Here is a 21,518-nt window from a genome sequence, read left to right as displayed (position 1 = left end):
TTGATATCCTATCAGCGGAATAGGTGTGTGTGCAGGTCTCACAACTTCTCTGTTGGCAAGAGGATATTCCATTCTGTTGTGGCCTATTCTAAGAACTCCTGACAATGTCTTTCAGATTGGGTGGCAGTCAATATGCCAGGAGGAGAGGCTCAGGGAATAGATCTCTCAGTCTGGTAACTAGAAAGTTATTCTCAGTGCGAGTAGAAGGTTAGTTTCAGTTTAGTTGTAGGATGAAAGGTATTGAAGTTTCTGTGGAATTGAAGGAGGTCCTTCTCACTTGCAGACCTCCAGCTAAGGTTATCTGATTTAGAACATAAGGCCTGGCATATCGTTTAAAGTGTATCTGAGATGGCATATATGGCTGTATTTATAATTACCTGGGGCTTCCTCCAGCCCCATGAGGTGCGTGGGGTCAGGCTCGGACTGAGCCGCCGAAGTACCGATTTTTCCATCGGGGGGCCCAGACCGCCCCGTCTCCTGGGGCCCCCCAGTGCTCAAAAGGAGGGGGGCACAGTGCAGGAAGGGGGGGAAGTTGGCAGAGAGCGGCTGGGAGGGGGGAAGCCTCCCCCCTCCCTCACCTAGGGCCCCTCCTTCCGGGCTCCCCCCCTCCACAATTGCAGCCAGCCAGCCAGCCGAACGGCTTACCGAGAGCGATAGCTCTGCGTGCCGCTGGTCTGGTCTTCTGCACTGACACTGTCCAATCATGCTCTCGCAGAACTTCCTGTGTGCCACCAGTTAGTGGGGGCCCCCATGCTGGAAGGGGGGGCAGTGGGCACAGAGCGGCGGGGAGGGGGGAAGCCTCCAAGTGATCTCACATCTGTACACCTCTGTCGTTCCCCCCCCCTACACACACACACACAGCTCTCTGATTCTCCCGGTAAGCGATTCCCGCTCGCTGCCGCTGCAATTTTGGAGGGGGGAGCGCGGAAGGGGGGAGACCTGCCTACCTAAACTGGGGTCACCTATAGACCTGGGTATATCTATACTGGGGACACCTATATACCTGCCTACCTAAACTTGGAAATCTGACGGCTGCTGCTAATCTGATTGCATTTTGTGGGGAAATCTGCTGCCAATCTGATTGCATTTTGTGGGGATATCTGCTGCCAATCTGATTGCATTTTGTGGGGGTATCTGTTGCCAATCTGATTGCATTTTGTGGGGATATCTGCTGCCAATCTGATTGCATTTTGTGGGGGTATCTGCTGCCAATCTGATTGCATTTTGTGGGGGTATCAGCTGCCAATCTGATTGCATTTTATGGGGGTATCAGCTGCCAATCAAATTGCATTTTATGGGGGTATCAGCTGCCAATCTGATTGCATTTTGTGGGGGTATCTGCTGCCAATCTGATTGCCTTTTGAGGGGGTATCTGCTGCCAATCTGATTGCATTTTGTGGGGATACCTGCTGCCAATCTGATTGCATTTTGTGGGAAAAGTCTGCCCATGACCCATCATGACCACGCCCATGTTCCAATGCGTGGTGACACCCATTTATTTTTGTTGTGGCGTGCTCATGTGGACATATCCCTATTGGAGACTATCCCCAGAAGCTCACAATCTATTCCCTACCATAATCATGCAAAATTTCTAGAGTACATGTGTATGTGAGCCCAAAATCGGGGTGAGGGGGGGGGGGGGTAGGAGAGGGGATCGGGGGGCGGGAGAGAGGATGGAGGGGGGGGAGCAGGCTGAAACTTTCTTGGTGGGCCCTTAGTGTCCCAGTCCGACGCTGCGTGGGGTCCTTCACCGTCCTCTTATAACCCAGCAATCTAGCCAGCTGCGCTCTTCTGTGCACCCTCCGTAGTGCTCCCGCAGGTTCCCTTTAAGCCTGAACCTATTTTCAGCTGCAATCTCTACATTACAAAACAGCTGGACTGCTAAACTGTAAAAATTAAGTCGTACCGGTTTGCTTTGTTTCTACATAATAGCACCAATTCTTATGACTCAAGAGGGACTCAGAACCATCAGTGTATCTTGTGAACTCTCAGACATAGCTAGTCATTCGATTAGTATGAAGCACACCTCGTGAGCTTCTCCTACTGAAGATGGAGCCTCTGACCAGGTTATTTAAAAGTGATTTTCTTGACATCATCTAAACAAGAAGCACGTCTCAGCCACTGAGTGCCTACACTGGACTAGAGAAAAATTTGTGCTTGGATTTTGGCTTTACGATACAATCTTTTAGAACACTTTGCATTTTCAACATTTAAAAAAAAAATAATGATGATCCTCAGACTTTCCACTACCCACAAATATGTGGATTTAAATCTAAACAAGGTTGTACCAAAGTAGTGAAAAAAAAACAAAAAAAACAAAAAAATAAAACTGCTGCTTCATACACAATATTTTTTATTATAAAAATATGACAGGTTTGAATGTTTTTTTTTGGTGAGGGCATCTAAAATACTGGAGTACTTTCTATAGGTTGCATAGCGATTAATGCCAACCTACCTGAACTTTGCCTCTGCAGAAGAAATAGTTACTAGATAATATTCATCAAAACTAAAAGAGAACTAATGAGGAACCGCTGCCAAAACTGAAGGAATGATCACTGTGGGCAGATGTAGCTAAAAATATGGAGCTGTCCATAAATTTCTAGGCAGCTGTCTGTAAAAAAAAATGTAATTGGAGTTGGCAGCACAATTCCTCCTGATAGCTTAAGTTATAACTGAACTAATAACAAAGATTAGATGTCCTAAATTCACAGAGAGGCAGCTTCCAACTGTTAAAGGACAACCATGGTAAAAAGTTGTCATCTTTTATTTATAAAGTGCTAAGATATTACACAGCACTGTAATAGTGGAGGTGAGCCACTCCAAAAGAAGAAAAAGAGCAGAGGCTCCAGCTGTGATAACAAGTACTCAGAAGACGGTAAGGATGAAATAATTTAATGAGGTATAAATCACATTCAGAGTGTTTTAGAAGGTGATTAATTTCTCGTTTTTTTTCTTTTTGTCCTTCGCATCTCCTGACTCCCTGTGATTCCTGTTGGTGCAGCTTTCTTTTTTCTTTTTTTTACCCCATAGTGCATCGCCTCAACTGACTGGATTCACATACTACCGATTTCACAGATCACATTGGGCTACAGAATCTAATCTTCCAGTTGGGTAACTAAGGAGCTTGGGGCCTCAGTGCTAGTTTTACATGGGGCCCCAACCACTGTATTGATATGGAACCCCAGAACCTACCAAGGACAGCTGCAGTGTCAGAGAGGTGTATTTAGAGTAAGTAAAAAGTTAGTTAAAGAGTAACTGTCGGGCATAAAATCAAAAATCAATTCTTTATTTTTATCTGGTAAACAAGTAGTAAGGATGCTAACCAGGCAATCCAAAAGTTAAAATCACTATTACTTTTCTTGTTGATAAATAATCATTCCCCAGTTTACCTGACTCTTATTTGGTACACAGAAAATTTGGAACACAAAAGAGAAGTTGAAGGGCATGCTGGGTTGTCTTTTTTTGCTTCTCTACTTCCCCTCCGACTTAACTAATGCAGCCTGATTGGCTGAAGCCTCTTTCCCTGTTTTCCCCTCCTACACCTCTGTTCCTCTCTGATTTGCCAAAATTTCTCAGACTGAAACAATGCACTTTCTATAGTGAAGGGCGGGCAAATCAGGCAGAGGAGACTAAGGCCTTCGATTCATCATTGGCATCAATTCACTAAGATCATGCTGGAGATAAAGCAAGGGAAAACTTAGCTCCACACAGTGAGAGTAATCTTATCTCTTCATTCCTTAAGTTACCTCCTCTGTAGTTATTTTACCTCCTCTGTAGTTAATTTACCCTCTCTGTAGTTAATTTACCTCCTCTGTAGTTATTTTCACACGCCTGTCTTTAACTCTGGAGTTATTTTAAGGATTGGAGAGTTAACTTAAAGACAGAAGAGTTAACTTTAGGCTTGCCTGAGGTAAAATGTTTCCTGAATACTACATGCCTCATCACCATGGTAACAACTCTAGAAGAGTTATTAAAGGCAGGAAATAAGCTTAGTGAATTGAGGCCAATGTCTTTGAGATAACTTTTTCCAATTTGTTAAATTACCGAATTCGAAGTTTATCGATTTCTAGTTGTATTCATCAAGGTTTTTCGATAACAATTCGGTAACCATTCGGTAACGTGTCGATATTTCCATTTTACAGCGGTAATTTAACACAAAGCCATAAGATTCCCATGGAATTGCGGGTAAAAGGCAGTCCTTTGAACACTACGTAGCAACATTCTGAATAGGGTTTAACACCTGGACCAGGATTCTGGAAGTGGTTGGGACAATCCCACAATTTGATAGGAGCCTTTTCTAAAAAAAAATATAGTGCAGCTAGCAAATTAGTTAACCCTGGCACTGCCTGTGTTCTCTTACAAGATGATTTAAGAGAAATGCAGATGTCCTGTTATAGCAAATAAATTATTCTCTTGCAAATTGATATGGTTCTAGACCTTATTCTTGCCCCACTGCGCCTTTGAATCACTCTCAGCTGACACATAACCACTTCAAATGGCTCCATCTTCTCTGTCAGCAGTGATCTGACAGGAATAATGACAGAGCAGTGTAGGAGATAACTAATCCTAAATGTAACGCTAAACCACGCCCACTTTCATTTTCATGAATTGCACTTTCTTCCATTTTAACGAATCACTAACGAATGATTACCGAATTATTACCGAATGCTCGCTAACAACTGTAGATAAATTTGATGAATCCTGAAATCAACTTAACGTATTTTACCGAACTGTCGTTAACCAATTCGATAAGTCTTGATCAATTGAGGCCAATGGGCGGATATTATATCAGGACTGGCTTCAAAATAGCCACAGTAAATATAGAATTTGTCTAGAATAGGATTCTCTACTTTTCCTTTATAAAATTCACAGGAATCATAACATGGAAAGTGCAATACATCTGTTATGTAAGTAGAGCAAGTATTGATCTACTTCTAGATTAGTTATTTTTTTTCCTGAGATATTATGGCTGACAGCTCCTCTTTAAAGAGAAACTCCAGTGAAAATAATGTAGTAAAAAAAGTGCTTCATTTTTTACCATAATTATGTATAAATGATTTAGTCAGTGTTTGCTCATTGTAAAACCTTTCCTCTCCCCGATTTACATTCTGACATTTATTACATGGTGACATTTTTACTGTGGGCAGGTTATGTAGCTGCTCCTAGCTGTTTTGGCTGTTAGAGACAGCTGTAAACAGCTAATTCCTGTCTGTGAACATTGTTACATTGTGGCAGTTTGCCCAGAGTACCGTGGTACTCAGAGCTTCTTGTGCGAGGGGTTTCAGCACAAAATCAGTTATACAGCGCCCCCTGATGGTCTGTTTGTGAAAATCATATTTCTCATGTAAAAGGGGGTATCAGCTACTGATTGGGATATAGTTCAATTCTAGGTTGGAGTTTCTCTTTAAGGATTACTACTATGCAAGGCACATGTAGGTGTTCATTACTAGCATAGCACCAATGAAAATCTGGAGGATGGAGGGCCCCTAGTGGGCCACTCTGGTCCAAGGGCAATGGTGCAGTTGCAAACTCTGCATCCCCTATTGCTATGCCACTGTATTAACTGACAAGAGTTTCTGCGCTTCAGCTTAATGATCCAGGTCTGATTTTATTCCTCACCCCTTAGCCCGGAAGTGAGAGATTCTTGCACATACACAGGTTTTATTATTGCTAATGTTAAGTATGCAGGCGTGGTCAAATTTGATGGTAGCCTTACAGCTTATAAAAAGTGCTTTAACCCTCTGGAAAAGTGATTACATGACCAGCAATTGACCCATGAATACCCAATACCCACATGCTGCTGATGTCTGAGTCAAGAAAAGCACGCTTTAAATTAAATTAAGTATTGCTTAGTCCAAAAAGATGCTCTGGACAAATGTATTAGACCCTCAGTTTTTTAGCAGTTTTTTTTCCATTTGATTGGCATCACATATCTCCAACTTTTCAGTCATTCAGCCATACAGAGTTTCCTAGAGATGTTTTTATAGCCTTCAGATTTTAACATGCAGGTCTATAGTTTTCTTTATGATCTGCTCAAACAGCTTGATGTTCCTGTGACATCTGCAAAGATTTAAAAATCGAGGTCCATGATACTGAAACCAACCTCCCTGGATGCAGCCAAAAGAGGAATTCAGACCCCAAAATGGACAAAAGTATACTGAGAGCGGTAGAACAAAAGCCAAGGACAACTTCCAAAGCAATACAAGCTAAACTCAAAGTTCAAAAGACAGCAAGCAATGGGCAGTGCTCACAGGCTGCAAGTGAAGTGAAAGCTCCAGAGATATGCCCAGCCCCTTGGGGCTAAATACACACCTTGAATACAAATCAGATGCAAATTATGTGCTAACACTAATCTAAATTCTAAAATTTGAATGCAAGCTGACACCCCGGGAGGAAGCTAGTCTGAAATATACTTAAGTTTTGTACATTATACATTATTAAAAAAAAAGTGAGAGCCCCCTCCCCCCCTCCCCCAAACAAAAAAAAAATACTACTGTGAAACATGGAGTTGGCTTGGTTAGGGACACCTAACATGGGGTGCCTTGAATTTTTGCAGGGACCAATGAAATCTCAAAACTATCCTGACATTCTGAAGTGGCAGGTCATGGATCCTACAACAAGATAATGATCTAAAACATACAGCTAAACGCACCCAAGAATTGCTAAGAACAAAACATTAAGCTATTTTGTTGTGGTCCTCTCTCAACCTTGATTTGAACCTCAGCAAATATCTATGGAAAGAACAGAAGTCAGAACAGTCTTCAAAAACTTTAAGAAGGAGTTCAGAAACGGGAAGCTACAGGAACACCAACTTCTAAAATGGAAACTTTGTTTTAAGTACAGATATACTTTAGAATTACTAAGCAAGCTAGCAATGAATTTGTCAGCGAGAGCAACGCTGTAAAGGTAAAGATATATTACATGGAAAGAACAAACTTTACTAGTATCAGAAGACCTCAACAATTTTCTACAAAACGGTACACAAAGCCATTAAATACACCATTTAAAGTGATTATGTTGGTACAGAACCGGAAACCTAAAACGTTCTACAGGCACATTTAGAGGTCAGTAGTGCACATAGGCATTTTAAACAATGTAACGTAGTGACAGAATTATGTTATTGTGTATTAACTGTACATTCTGCCCTATTTTTTGGAGATCTTGATATAAGATATAAAACTATATTAATATTTTGCCATTTGTCCTATTAAAACTATCAGTTTAAAAACCCCTAGGTTATTTCTCCATGCATTTTCACTAAACACTAAAAAAGGAAAAATAATTCCAGTAAAATCCATAAAATCTATTCTATAGACCTTTCCTACAAGAGGTCGAAGCCCTTTGCCATCTGTGTCCCATGTAGCTCCTCTATGCCCCCCTGTACCTTAAGTGTCCCCCTCTGTGTCACCTCTGTTCTCCCATGCTTTCAGTATCCCCTTCTGTGCCACCTCTGCCCCTCCCCCTCTTCCCACCCCACTGTGTCACCCCTGTCCTCCTGTGCCCTCCCTGTACCGCAGCAAAATATCATTTCACTGGTTTAAAAACCACTTTTATTTGAATTTAAAAGATTTTCTCAAAAACTACAAGGTCTTTTTGAAAAAAAAAAAAGAATCTGACCTGTTCCTACAGATTCAAATTTCACAATGTCGTGCCTTTCGTATCTGCGAGTCATTTGTAAGTCAGGTGTTCCTAAGTCAGGGACTACCTGTATATATATATATGTGCATATATTAAAATTATATAATTATCAGGGTCCTATAGCTCCCTGAACACACATAAAATAATATGAGAATTAGTCAGTTTAGACTAATGCATTTTTTTGGGCAGCACACTCAGAATGGATGGGCTGGAGAAGGCAATTATTTTCTATGGACTGGTTCACAGCTATCCTTTTGTACCATGTTATTTTTTGTCTGATGAATTTCTGCAAGTGACAATAACAACCACTATTATATTTTTGGACAGTGGACTACATTGCTATTCATATGGTGAATAGCATTCATCCACTCTGGACCCTGCAACTGAGCACAGCGTATCTGTACAGTAAGGATGTGGAACTGCTTGATCCATTGTAATGTGAATGGAGCCTTAGAACAGATGCATAAGGCTCAGTATAAACAATTGCCTAGCTATTGTTTATACACACTGCAATTACTGCCTTAAAGGTCCACTTTTAAAAAAAACTAGATGGCTATATAAAATGTGCAAGCACACAGAAAGTGCCTTTTTATGAGTAAAAAGGTGAAGAGAGTTTTACTTTAAAAGCATGCCCTATTTTAGCTCTTTAAAGTGCATCTAACACTCTCCTTGTAAGACAGGTTTAGGTTCTGAAATCTTTAAAGTCCCCTCAGCCTAGATGAGCTTAGAAAATTGCACATTCTCCAGGGAAATACAGAAACCATGTAATGAGGTTTATTACCACAATGCATGTGTGTAATAAAGGAAAAATGCAGTGACAGGAATTTAGAGAATGTCATCTTTATTCCCATGTAATAAATGCCAGTTGCAAGGCTTTCATGCTGATTTTTTTGATTCAGCAGTTTGAGTCATACACTGGCTACTGTTCTGGTTTCGTAAGGCTTCATTCACATCAGCCATTGATCACTGGCAGTTTCACTGTATGTTAGTGATTGTCACATTCTGAGGCATTTAGCGAGCAGCTGCTGAGAGCACTGGTAAAGTCATTACACAGTGGCAGAACAATGGATCCCAATCTATGGATGCCCACATATAGTTACAGTATCAGGACTAGAGGGTGCAAGAGAACAGTGGTTGCTTGGATGTTAAACAGCGTAGTTAACATCCTTTACAAACCATTAACACTTAAAGAGAAGGTAATTGCAGGTTATTGCATTCATGTGTCTAAAAAGGAAGTCCCATAATGCACAACTTCAGTACATCCGGTGAAGTCATGCACATCATTCCTTATTGCCTCTGTGAACCAGGCATGCACCTAGAACCAATAACTCGTAACCCAAGTGCGTAAGACCTAATGCCCAACCCCCACAGGACACTTCTGTTCAGACAGTACTTAAACTAGTCAGAATCAATACATTATAGTTTTAAGAAATCTATTTCTAATTACGGTAAATAAAAGCATAAGGAGATGTTCAGAAAGCATTCAGAATTGTGAAATACTCATTCTATATGTATGGCAAGAGATATTTAAAGAGGAACTTTAACCCAGGTTTGAACTTCATTCCAATCAGTAGCGGATACCCCCTTCCCCACAAGAAATCTTTACCTTTACTAGAATAGACCATTATGGACATCTGTATGGCTGATATTGTGGTGAAATTCGATGTTATGACCAAGGTCCTAACAGTTTGCTGTCTGTGAACCTTGTTGCATTGTGGGAAATAACAGCTTTATTTCAACTGCCAAGCAAGCACTATCTCCCTGTGTGCACAGAATTCTCAGTAAACGAACGTTACACACAGATCACCTGGCAGGACTAAAGATGCCACTGCATGTGATACATTTCACTGGAAATGTAAATCAAATGTAAATCAGGGAAAGGAAAGATTTTACAATGAGCAAACACTGACTTAATAATCTAAATGAATGAATACCGTAAAAAATACGCAATTGTATTCATTTTGTTATTTACATTACAGTTCCTCTGGAAGATTAGGTTACCAGAATAGGGGTATTTGGTAATTACCATTTTCACAAAGGGGAGTATATTTGAATAACATTGGGAAACTGCTTCGCAGTAAGCTATAAATACATGTAGTTTATAAAGAGTGGCGCCAGAACATCTGCTCCGCATTCTATTGAAAGCAGTGAGTCAGCCTGGTTGCCAGCCATGCAGTATTTTTAAAGGTAAAAATGTTCACAGCCTCTAAATGACTCATTACAAGTGAATGTGGCCAAAGGTGTAAGAGGTCCTAGTGGTGAACCCGAACATGACTGTGCAACAGATATAAGAATACATATATACACACAGTAGGCATACTGTATAGTGAAAAGATTTCCCCTCACATTTTAAAATAATACTCTATGCATATGAAGCCTTCAAACAGCTACCTGTGTCTAGGTCTGTATCTTTAGTACAAGCCACCAGTGCTCCCATGCTAGGCTGGGAAGTCATGCCAGACATGGAGTCCACTGCCACATCTACAATATCAGCTCCAGCTTGGGCACACGCCAGCATGGAGGCCACACCAGCCCCAGCCGTATCATGGGTGTGCACATGAATTGGGACATCTGGAAACTTGTCTCGGAGGGCTCGGATTAGCATGTCTGAAGCTTTGGGTTTCAGCAGCCCAGCCATATCCTGGTGGAAAAAAAGGGATTGGTTACTATAGTGAATTACACCAACACAAAACTTTACATGTACTAGTACTGTATATATATATATATATATATATATATATATATATATATATATATATATGTATATGTATATATATATGTATGTATATGTATATATATATATATATATATATATATATATATATATACATACATACACGTATACATATATATATATATATACATATATATATATATATATATATATATACATATACATATACATACACACACATAAACATATATATACATACACATATACACACAAACATATATATACATACACATATACACACAAACATATATATACATACACATATACATACATAAACATATATATACATACACATATACATATATACATATATATATACCATACATTCTATTCAAATTGTTCTCAACATATTTTTGATTAGAAAAATCTTTGGTTTTATACCAGTAATTTGGAGTGTAGTGGGAGGTGTTGTGCTTGTAGGAACTGATTCCTTTTTTGATACCAGGTGTTCAGGGCAGCATTTTTTAATGAAAATTGAGCTTCAGAAACCAAATCTCAGCTTTAGTCAAAACTTCCTACATTCATCTGAGGAAAATTGCATAAATTAAACATATTCCCCAGAGGATCTTCCAACCCTAGTTCACGCCTTCATCACATCACGGCTGGACTACTGCAATACCCTCTGTGCAGGCCTCCCAAACAAGGACCTGTACCGCCTGCAACTAGTTCAAAATGCTTCTTCCAGATTACTAACAAACAAACCTCCCCACTGTCACATTACCCCAATTCTTCGCTCACTGCACTGGCTACCTGTAAAATGGAGATTACTCTCCAAGACTGGACTGTTGACATTCAAATCCCTACATAATATTGGCCCTGGATACAAGAAGGACTTGCTGAAACTGCACCACATTCTCAGATCAGCAGGATCCATAAACATTGTCACTCCCAGAGTGCGCCTCAAAACCTTTGGAGCCAGAGCTTTCTGTCATACTGCATTTGCATAACTACTATTTCAATAACCTTATAGCAATTCACACTATGCTAGATAAGTGCATTTCAGCATCTACAAAACAGGAGGTCTTGTGGGGTTGTTTCTGGTACGCAGACAATATGGTCCAAGAAAGGGAAACCAGTGAACAACAATATAGATACCCAAGGCTCACGGAAGTATGTGGGAGATGAAGGCTAGCCTGCCAGACCTGATGCCACCAAAAAGCTTCTGTAGCACAAATAGATGAAAAACTACGCCAACTAGGAGTAACAGGTATCATAAAATACACTGCATTTCAGCATGCTGCCTATGGGGTTGTGCAGCAATATGTCAGTCAGAATGTCCATTCTTACTCCTGTTTACTGTCGAAACCACCTATTATGGACTGGACTATGGAGAAATGGATAGAGGTGGCTTGATCCAATGAACGAGAATTTCTCTGGCATTTAAATTCACCAGATTACAATCATCTGTGGGATGGATGGAAGTCTTTACCACGAAGGCCTCACTTCACAGCTTCCTGCCAGATACAAAAGGATGCCTGCAGAGGTCATTTTGGAATCCAGGCATCCATTGCCCAAAGCTGTAAGTATTCGAAAGGGGACCTACACAAAATTAGGCAGGAGGTGTTCTGACAACTTATGTCACAAATGTTTCAAGTTTCACGGTGTCGCCTGCTCCCAAAAAATTAGAGTGGGCTACATCTACTGAAGCAGTTCTGTTTTAAACTTGAAAATCACAAAGGAAGATAAATTACGCAATGGAAACGATATTGGGCAACTTTACAAAATGAGTGTTCCTTCAGTTATAATCCAATAAATTCAACCTACTTTCTTGTTTTACTTAAAATTATTACTTTGTGCAAACTGTAATCAAAAATGTTCCTTAATAGTTTGCTAGCCAATGGCTCATAATTAAAATATTGCTTACATTGCTTATAAACTCTTTGACATGGGTCTTAATAGCCTGCCAGATACTTGACTTTAACTTGGTCATCCACAAACTATCTGTCCTACAGAATAAGCAGTTCTTACAGGTCTCCCACGTGAAAAAAAAAAAGTATCCAAGGTATACAATTGAGGTTCTGAAGGAGAACACCACCAGCTTATTAGTAAAGGGGGGGGGGGGGGGGGTGTCCTTTGGGGATTCTTGTATGGATCAAGAATACCTAGGCAAGAAGTAGGGAGAGACCAGGTGCCCAATGGTGCAGTATCATCAGATATAGGGAGGATAAAATATATAGCTATATAACCGTCCCTGCTCGGTACTCCAGGTTCTGCTGGATACTGGATAGTTGCTCTCCTGTAGTACCATAGATGTTCTAGTAAAACTGCAAAGCTATTACCTCTAAAGGAGGTCTGACTGGTAATGATTAGGATGGAGGCACCCAATGTGTTTTCTATTTTAGTGTTTGAAAAAAGCGATTTGCTTACCGCTCCAGAAGATGTAGACACCAGTTCAACTGGAAAAATGTTTTTATTAAAAAAGCAATCGGACAACGCATTTCACGGGTCATAGCCCACTTCCTCAGGTCAATACAAAACGCCTTCATCCTACCCATTACCAGTCAGACCTCCTTTGCAGGTAATAGTTTTGCAGTTTTTCTAGAACGTCTATGATACTACAGGAGAGCAACTATCCAGTATCCAGCAGAACCCAGAACTTGGAGTACTGAGCAGGGATGGTTATATAGCTATATATTATATCCTTCCTATATCTGACGATACTGCACCATTGGGCTCCCGGTCCCTCCCAACTTCTCGACTACCTTTCTTATTTATTTTTTATTTAAAAGCACTAAAATAAAACACACATTGGGTGCCTCTATCCTAACCATTATTAGCAAAAAAGTTTATCCAGTACTTCAGTACTACCAAACAACCTCTTCTGTACACTCCAACAGTCACAGTCTGGTTGTTTTCATTGCCACTTTCAGTGAACAAGCCAACTGCAGACAATGACACATGAAAGTAAAGCCTTACAATGCTTTATTTATTTTAGCTGAACTATAATCCTCCATGACAACGATTCCTGGTTCTCACAGTGGAGACAGACTTCTAAATTAAATCTTGGACAATGTTCACTAATACGCTTGAGTCTTGCTCTTGTAAAGCTATGCTTCTTTATCCTAAGTAAGATCAATCTGTTATTGAATGTTTCAGCATTACTGCATCAGTCGGAAGAGCATGAACTGCTGCTCTTCAGGAAGAAATGTTTATACTGTACACCGTCGTGTGTTAAGATCACTAAACACAGGTTATGAAAAAGATCTTGTACCTTAATGCACAGAATGTGGGTCCCAGCTTTCACAAGCTCTTCAGCAAGGTTCACATAGTAATCCAGAGTATATTTAGTACGAGTGGGGTCTGCAACATCTCCAGTGTAGGAAATAGCAGCTTCTACCACACCACCAGCTTGGCCTGCTGCTTCCATGCCTAAGATCATGTTTGGTAGGTAATTCAAAGAATCAAATACTCTGAAAATGTCCATACCATTCTCTTTTGCCACCTCACAAAACCTAGAAGATAAAAACAAAAAAGACAATAGAAAAGTAGTAATCCCAGAAAAGTTTAATCTAATTTTGTAAGAAAACACCATCGTGGTTGGACGATGTGTTGGACGTGGATTTAAGAGGTCTGTTCAGTAAAATAATCATTTTTAAACACAATATTTACCATCTCAAGTTTTATTTTTATTTTTTTATGGGTGCCTTAAACATTTCAATGTACCCAGATAAAAACATTCAAGCTTTGCTAGCTATCCTGGTGTAACTACAGAGACAATATAGTGGGCGGGTCTGCTGATGAACTGATTTGAGTATCTGCAAGGAAAGCTTTTTATGTGACATTAACAGAGCACAATACTGTCTAGGCCGTAAATCATACTTAAAATAATCTGCCATAGCATAGTTAGTTGCAGGCCAAAATGTAATGTCTAATAACATTAAATGACAAAATTGCATTTGTAGCCCCATTTCAACCAAAGCTAAACTTCCTTTTTTTAGAGTCTTGTCAGCTCCTACTTCAAAGAGATTTGCTTCTGGAGAAGACAAACTACAGAATCCATAACCACTTACCCTACTATGGCTTTTGCAATGGAGAACAGGACAGCTTATAGTTAAATTAGTTAAATAGACAAGACAAAGAACATTTATATTACGCTTTTCTCCTGGCGGAATCAAAGTGCCAGAGCTGCAGCCACTAGGGCGCGCTCTATAGGCAGTCAGCTGCAGTCTTGCCCAAGGTCTCCTCGCTGAATAGGTGCTGGCTTACGGAACAGGAAGAGCCAAGTTTCAAACCCAGGTCTCCTGTGTCCGAGGCAGAGCCCTTAATCAGTACACTATCTGTCCACAGTTAAGTAGGTTGCCATAGTCACTAACTACAAGCCTTCCAATTTGCCCTCAAGAACAGGGATTTAAAGGCCTGAACTCTTGCACAAGACAGAAAAAAATGGAGAAATGCACCCTATATGTATTTAGAGAGTTTAGCCTGTCTAATTCCCCCTCAATTGTGTCTAATCACAAGTTGTAATTTGATCTCTACCCTGGGTCAGCTGACTGCCACGGCAGATCAGCTCAATTGAAAGCACAGGATACTAACAATATGTCTGCTTCCATGAAAGCAGGAAGTAGAAACAGTGCAGATTTATTGTAGGATTCAGCTTTAAAAAAAGAAATGTTTTTCTTTAAAGGTTATTAAGCTGTTGCGTGTATTTTAGAGCAGAGAGAGCGTTCTGAGTTCAGATCCGCTTTAATCATGGATGGTCAATGAATTGTAAATGTAATAGCTGGCAATAAGACAGAGGGATGGGCTATTGGGTTCATAGTGGTTCCTTCTACAAACGTCTCCATACATACAAATGTACAGTGTTGTACTGTACAAGATCCCCAATCAATGCTACCAAACATTTATACTATGAAGAAAAAGTCCCAGTGAAGGCTTATGAACAATGCAGGACATTACTAGTGTATATATAAATTAAAAAAAAACAAAACCCCCAAACAGGTAGATTTATAAAGACAGTCAGAAGGAAATAGAACCAAAGCACAGCAGCTGACCAGAGCAATCAATCAAAATCCTTGTTGCAGGAGAATAACAAATAGTTGCTCTGTTCCATTTAGTCTACGCACATCCAAGTGAATGTGAATTTATGTAGATATAAATGATGATACTTACTTGAACACAGCATTATCTGGATAGTTGGTATATCCAACAGCATTTGCACCTCTGAGCAGCATCTGGAAGGGTATATTGGGGATGAGATCCCTCAACTCTTGTAGACGTCTCCATGGGCACTCGTACAGAAAGCGCATGGCAACATCAAATGTGGCACCTTTTACAAAGAAAAAAATATGGTAAAAATAAAACCACACATACCCTTACCAGTTATGAAACATTTTATGTTGGGTAAAAAACAAGATATCTACAGTAATATAATCAGACACATTCAGCCCACTCTGTTGGTAGGAGCTGCTGACTGAGATAAACAGGAGGGCTGGCAGGTGCAGAGTGTGGTTTAATAATGAGACTATATGTCTAATATGGAGGCAGAACAGACACATTATATACTGTATATAAGATTTTCTGTAGTAAAAATGTTCTATAAATGATTTTGTCTGGATGCCATGTAACATGTGATGTATGTGTTTACAGTGAAGATGGAATCAGATTACTGTGGAATAACTGAACGTGGGTTTAATTTTAATATTGCTTGTACTTAAAGAGAATCTGTATTGTTAAAATCGCACAAAAGTAAACATACCAGTGCGTTAGGGGACATCTCCTATTACCCTCTGTCACAATTTCGCCGCTCCTCGCCGCATTAAAAGTGGTTAAAAACAGTTTTAAAAAGTTTGTTTATAAACAAACAAAATGGCCACCAAAACAGGAAGTAGGTTGATGTACAGTATGTCCACACATAGAAAAATACATCCATACACAAGCAGGCTGTATACACCCTTCCTTTTGAATCTCAAGAGATCATTGTGTGTTTCTTCCCCCCTGCAGTTCTCATGCACTGAAGTTTCAGGCTGCTTGTTTTTCTCCTGCAAACAGCTTTGTCCTTGTCTGTAATTCTTCAGTATGTGAAAGCCCAGCCAGCTCAGAGGACGATTTATCCAGCTTGTAAAAGATAAGAGAGAAGAGAGAAGCTGCTCTAATCTAAATAATACACAGGCAGTGTGCATAGAGGGGCCTGGAAGGGTGAGTTCATAGCAGAACCACAACACTGAAGAACTTGGCAGCCTTCCAGACACAGGCCGACAAGTCTGACAGGGGAAAGATACATTGATTTATTACAGAGATAGTGATAGCAGAAAGTGCTGCAGTAAAGCAGAACACATTAGAATAGCTTTTGGAACTAGTAGGATGATAAAAAACAGGATGCAATTTTTGTTACGGAGTCTCTTTAAAGTGCAAAGTGAGATGGTTACATGTTAGGTAGATCAGACCCACTAATACAACCCTTAGGCCCCGTTCACATTACAAACACGGACGGCCATGCGTGCGGAATGCAACGCATGCGAACGCACACCATCCGCATTTGTATGCGTTGCGTGGCTGATCCCATCACTGAAAAGTGAATGGGACAGCCGCGCGTTTTTGCAAAAAATGCATGCAGCATGCTTTCCCGGACCGCACAGGTCCGGAACGCATGCAGTGTGAACATCAGACAGTGCACTCTATGCACTCTCTGATGTCGTGCGTGTCAGCCTCCTGCACGTGTTTACAAAACGGGGCTGGAAACGCGTGCAGTGTGAACGGGGCCTTACTTCAACTCCAACCTATATCCCCTCATACTGCACCATTGCCTAAATGAGGACACTTATTTTATTTATTTATTTTATTTATGAAGCGCCAACATATTACGCAGCGCTGGACATTAGTTTAGGTCACAAACAATATTTAGGGGTAACATACAGCAATATGACAATACAGGTATACAAGAAAACCAGATCACACAGCACAGTAGGAGTACCAGGTAATGCTTAGTCACTGGAGGGGAGCATAGAGATTAGGCAAGTTAGGTTCACTCAAATGAATAGCATGGGTTTACAGTAATGGAGGTGCATGATCAGGTAGGACACAAAAGGAGGAGGACCCTGCCCAAAGGCTTAGAATCTAGAGGGAGCGATAGGGACACGAAAGGTAGGGGACCAGAGTTCAGCTGTGGGTTTAGAGCACTTGTGAGGGGTAGTAGGCCAGAGTGAAAAGGTGAGTTTTGAGGGCCTTCTTGAAGATGTTGAAGGAGGGGGCTGCCCTAATGGGTGGAGGTAGGGAGTTCCGTAGTGTTGGAGAAGCTCTTGAGAAGTCCTGGAGGCGTGCATGGGACTGGGTGATGCGGGGGGCGGTCAGGCGACGTTCATTGCAAGAGCGGAGTGAGCGGCTAGGTGTGTACATCTGAGTAAGATCGGAAATGTAGGTTGGGCAGGTTTTGTGGACAGATTTGTAGGTCAGACAGTATCTTGAATCTGATTCTGGACTGGATAGGAAACCAGTGGAGTGATTTAAGGCGGGGAGCCGCCGTGGATAATTCTGGTTGCCGCATTCATGATGGACTGCAGTGGGGCTATTCGGGTCATAGGGAGACCAGACAGAAGGGCATTGCAGTAGTCAAGGCGGGAAATTAGGAGGGCATGGATGAGGACTTTGGAGGTGGCAGAGGTCAGGAAAGGGCGAATCTTACAGATGTTACGAAAGTGGAAGTTGCAGGACTTTGTGAGGTTTTGGATGTGGGGAGTGAAGGAGAGTGCGGAGTCCAGGGTGACACCCAGACAGCGGGCTTGAGAGGTAGGGCAAATGGTAGTGTGGTTAACAGTGACATGCACATCTTGGAGGTTCAGGGATGGCCGGGGTGGGAAGATCATAAATTCTGTTTTGTCTAGATTTAGTTTCAGGAACCTAGCGGACACTTGTCTTATATATTTAAAATCAAAGTACCCATTGAAGCTATATTCAGTTATTACAGGCAGTTATAATATAGAACACTTATATTATGGGTTTATCACACTAGAATGCAGAAGGATGATTTGATAGAAACCATTCTCTCCTACTACAGTACGTGCTGAGAAGTGGCCACTTACCAAAGATGAAAAAGTCACATTTTGCACAATCTGCCACCGGGTGAAGTACATCAGAAAGGTAATGTGCAATATCAGTGATCCCATGCTCCTCATTATACTACAGGTGTCTAATCAGGTTCGGGTTCCTGGAGAACTGGACAGATTTTGCAGTCGGCTACAGGTTCTACAGTAGGCTTGGGCTGCACCTAAATGGGAAGGGTGCAGCTGACTTGGGAAGAAGATGGCTAAACGGTTGTAGGAGATTTTAAACTAGGATCTTGGGGGAAGCGGGAGGGTAAAGTCTCCATAGGTGGACAAGATGAGATAAAAAGACAGCGGGAGTCTAACATTACAGAGGGTGGAGAGGGGGGTGGGGACATTATAAATCATAAGGAGGTTGGCAAAACTTCAAGAAGCCCATTAAATGTAACCAAATTTGGAAAACGTGGTGGTAAAAATATAAGGTGCATTGTAACCAATGCTAGGAGCCTTGCAAATTGAATGGATGAAGAGTTCATTCTGATTGACTAAGGCTATGACATTGTGGGAATAACTGAGACATGGATGCATGAAAGCCATAATTAACTAGCGAATTTAGAGGGATGCGATGTGTTTAGGAAAGATAGAGCAGAGAGGAAAGGTGGAGGGGTTTGTCTCTGTTAAAAACTTTTTACAGCTGCCCTGAACGCTGAGATGAATAAAGATTGTGAAGATGTGGAATCCGTTTGGGTAAATATTTATGGTGGAAATAACTGTTGCCAATAGCTTACTGGGGTGTGCCACAGACTGCCACTGCCAGACTGTAGAACTGCAACTACTACAGCAGATTGAAAAAGCTGCAAGTAAAATGAGGTCAGTGTTATGCATGACTTCAACTATCAAGACAATGATTGGGATATTGAGGCGACTCATTCTGGTAAAAGCAGCAGATTTCTGGCATCACTACGGGGCAGTGTTTCTCAACACTTTATTGGTATGTACCCCTTATAAAACCCTGTACTCACCAAGTACCCCCTGGCATAGTAAATATTATCACAAGTACCCCTTAACAAATACATATTTAATCGTAGTACATGATAATTGGTTCTAAACAATTTCCAAGCATTTACTGTTGCTTTTAATTAGAAAAAAAATACTAATTTAGTGTTTATATAGGATTTATAATTTTCTAAAACGCTAAATTTGTTACTCTTGATCAAGTATCTCAAGCCTGAGTACCCCCTGGAACCATCAGAAGTACCCCCTGGGGTACGCGTACCGCATGTTGAGAAACTAGGTGCTACTGGATTTGATAATTTCAAATTGACCAGATAATGTTACAAATGTGCAGGTTCAAGAACATTTGGGAAATAGCGATCACAACATGAGAACATTTGATCTGGTGACTGATAACTAAAACTATGAATTGTAGAAAAGCAATGTACAATTAACTCAGGCAGGCACTAAGTTTGGTGGACTGGGATAATATACTACAAGGTAAGGGCACTGAAGGGAAATGGCAAACTTTTAAAATTATTCTAAATCAATATCGTAGTAAATATATCCCATATGGAAACAAAACATCTAGTCATAAAAAAGGCTTGTATGGGTGAATAAAAAGGTCAGAACTAAAATTAAGTGGAAAAAGAATGACGATAAGGTCCTAAAACAAGCAATTATAAGGAGTGCAATAAAAGCTGTAAAAAAGAAATTAGGCTGGCAAAGATTGAAGCTGAAAATCAAATTGCTAGGGATATCAAATGTAACCCAAAGAAGTTTTACAAGTACATAAGAAAGGGAACTGTAGTGGACTCCTAAATGATGAGGGTGGGAACTCAATGGCAGATGACCAAGGTAGGGGGTCGAGCTATTAAATGCTTTCGTTGCTTCCATCTTCACAAGGGAAACATCACTGTTGCAAATTACAGATGCGGAAGAGTCTCAATCTTCCAATTGTAATATTAAACACTTAACACGGGAAGAATTGAAGGCAAATAAAGAAATAAACTAAAAATGGATAAGGCACCTGGCCCGATGGCATACACCCTCAGGTCCAAAGAAAATTTAGTTCAGTTATCGATAAACCCCTTTATCTTATCTTTTGTGACTCTCTTTCAACTGGCAGAGTTCCAACAGATTGGTGTACAGCCCACGTTTTCCCATTATTTAAGAAGGGCAAAAAATCAGATCCAGGAAATTATAGACCTGTAAGCTTAACGTCAGTTGGGTGCAAACTATTTGAGGGGTTACTAAGAGATCCTATACAAGACTTCATAGCACAAAATAATCTTATTTCTCAGCATCAGCATGGGTTTACTAAGGACAGGTCCTGTTTGACTAACATACTCATGTTTTATGAGGTGGTAAACGCTAGTGTGCATATTGGGAATGCTGTAGATGTGATGTGCTTGGACTTTGCAAAGGCCTTCGACACTGTTCTCCACAAAAGTCTGGTGCAAAAATTGAGGATGCAAGGAATGGGGAAGAGTCTGTGTTCATGGATAGGGAACTGGCTAATGGACAGAAAACAAAGAGTTGTGGTCAATGGATCATATTCTAAATGGGTGACTGTTAGCAGTGTGGTCCCACAGGGGTCAGTACTGAGTCCAGTGCTCTTCAATGTATTTATTAATGACCTAGTAGATGAAGTAGAAAGCAATGTTGCTATTTTTGCAGATGATACAAAATTGTGCAGAATAATGAACTCTCGAGAGGATAGTGACATCTTGCAACAGGATCTGGATAGGATGGCTATATGGGCACATAAATAGCAGAAGAAATTCAATGTTGAACAATGTAAAGTCATGCATTTTGGTCGTACCAATGGTCTAGCACAGGGGTCAGGAAGCTTTATGGCTGAGAGAGCCATAAACGCCACATATTTTAAAATGTAATTCTGTGAGAGCCATACAATATGTTTCAAACTGGGACAGTGCGCAGCAAAGGGCTCACGTCCTGTTGCTATGGTGATATGTATCCAGTTGATCCGCCGGGCAGCGGAAGTGTCAGACACGTCTTCAGCTTCTCTTGGGTTTTAGCAACAGCAATTCCCCTGAAAGCCAGACAGGAGAAATATCGACTAACAGCTTGTACGATTAGCTAGCTGGCTTGGGGATTGATTCACTTTGTAGGACAAGATCCACACACTTTGGGGATCTCGCTCTACAAAGTCA

General features: G+C 40.7%; 2 protein-coding genes across 13 annotated transcripts in view; one reads left to right on the top strand and one right to left on the bottom strand.

Moving 5' to 3' along the window:
• PC (pyruvate carboxylase) overlaps nt 1-21,518 on the bottom strand; it is a 1,086,793-nt gene that overhangs the window by 58,094 nt on the left and 1,007,181 nt on the right. For all 6 annotated transcript variants that reach the window (XM_068259507.1, XM_068259508.1, XM_068259509.1 and 3 more), the window contains 3 exons: nt 15,482-15,638; nt 13,584-13,824; nt 10,030-10,279 (listed from right to left, as the gene is read on the bottom strand). In XM_068259507.1, the coding sequence (XP_068115608.1) occupies nt 10,030-10,279; nt 13,584-13,824; nt 15,482-15,638 (648 nt within the window). The remainder of the gene's footprint in view (nt 1-10,029; nt 10,280-13,583; nt 13,825-15,481; nt 15,639-21,518) is intronic.
• LRFN4 (leucine rich repeat and fibronectin type III domain containing 4) overlaps nt 1-21,518 on the top strand; it is a 225,934-nt gene that overhangs the window by 131,629 nt on the left and 72,787 nt on the right. Inside the window, exon 1 of one of the 7 annotated variants that reach the window (XM_068259516.1) lies at nt 3,209-3,228. The exons of the other annotated variants lie outside the window; for them this stretch is intronic. The gene's annotated coding sequence lies outside the window, so the exon portion shown is untranslated. Of the gene's footprint in view, nt 1-3,208; nt 3,229-21,518 lie in introns of those variants that run through there. 7 annotated transcript variants of the gene reach the window in all.

The sequence above is a fragment of the Hyperolius riggenbachi genome, chromosome 11, assembly GCF_040937935.1.
Source record: "Hyperolius riggenbachi isolate aHypRig1 chromosome 11, aHypRig1.pri, whole genome shotgun sequence".
In the NCBI taxonomy this organism is placed as follows: Eukaryota; Metazoa; Chordata; class Amphibia; order Anura; family Hyperoliidae; genus Hyperolius; species Hyperolius riggenbachi.
This window is presented reverse-complemented; position numbering and strand designations above follow the sequence as displayed.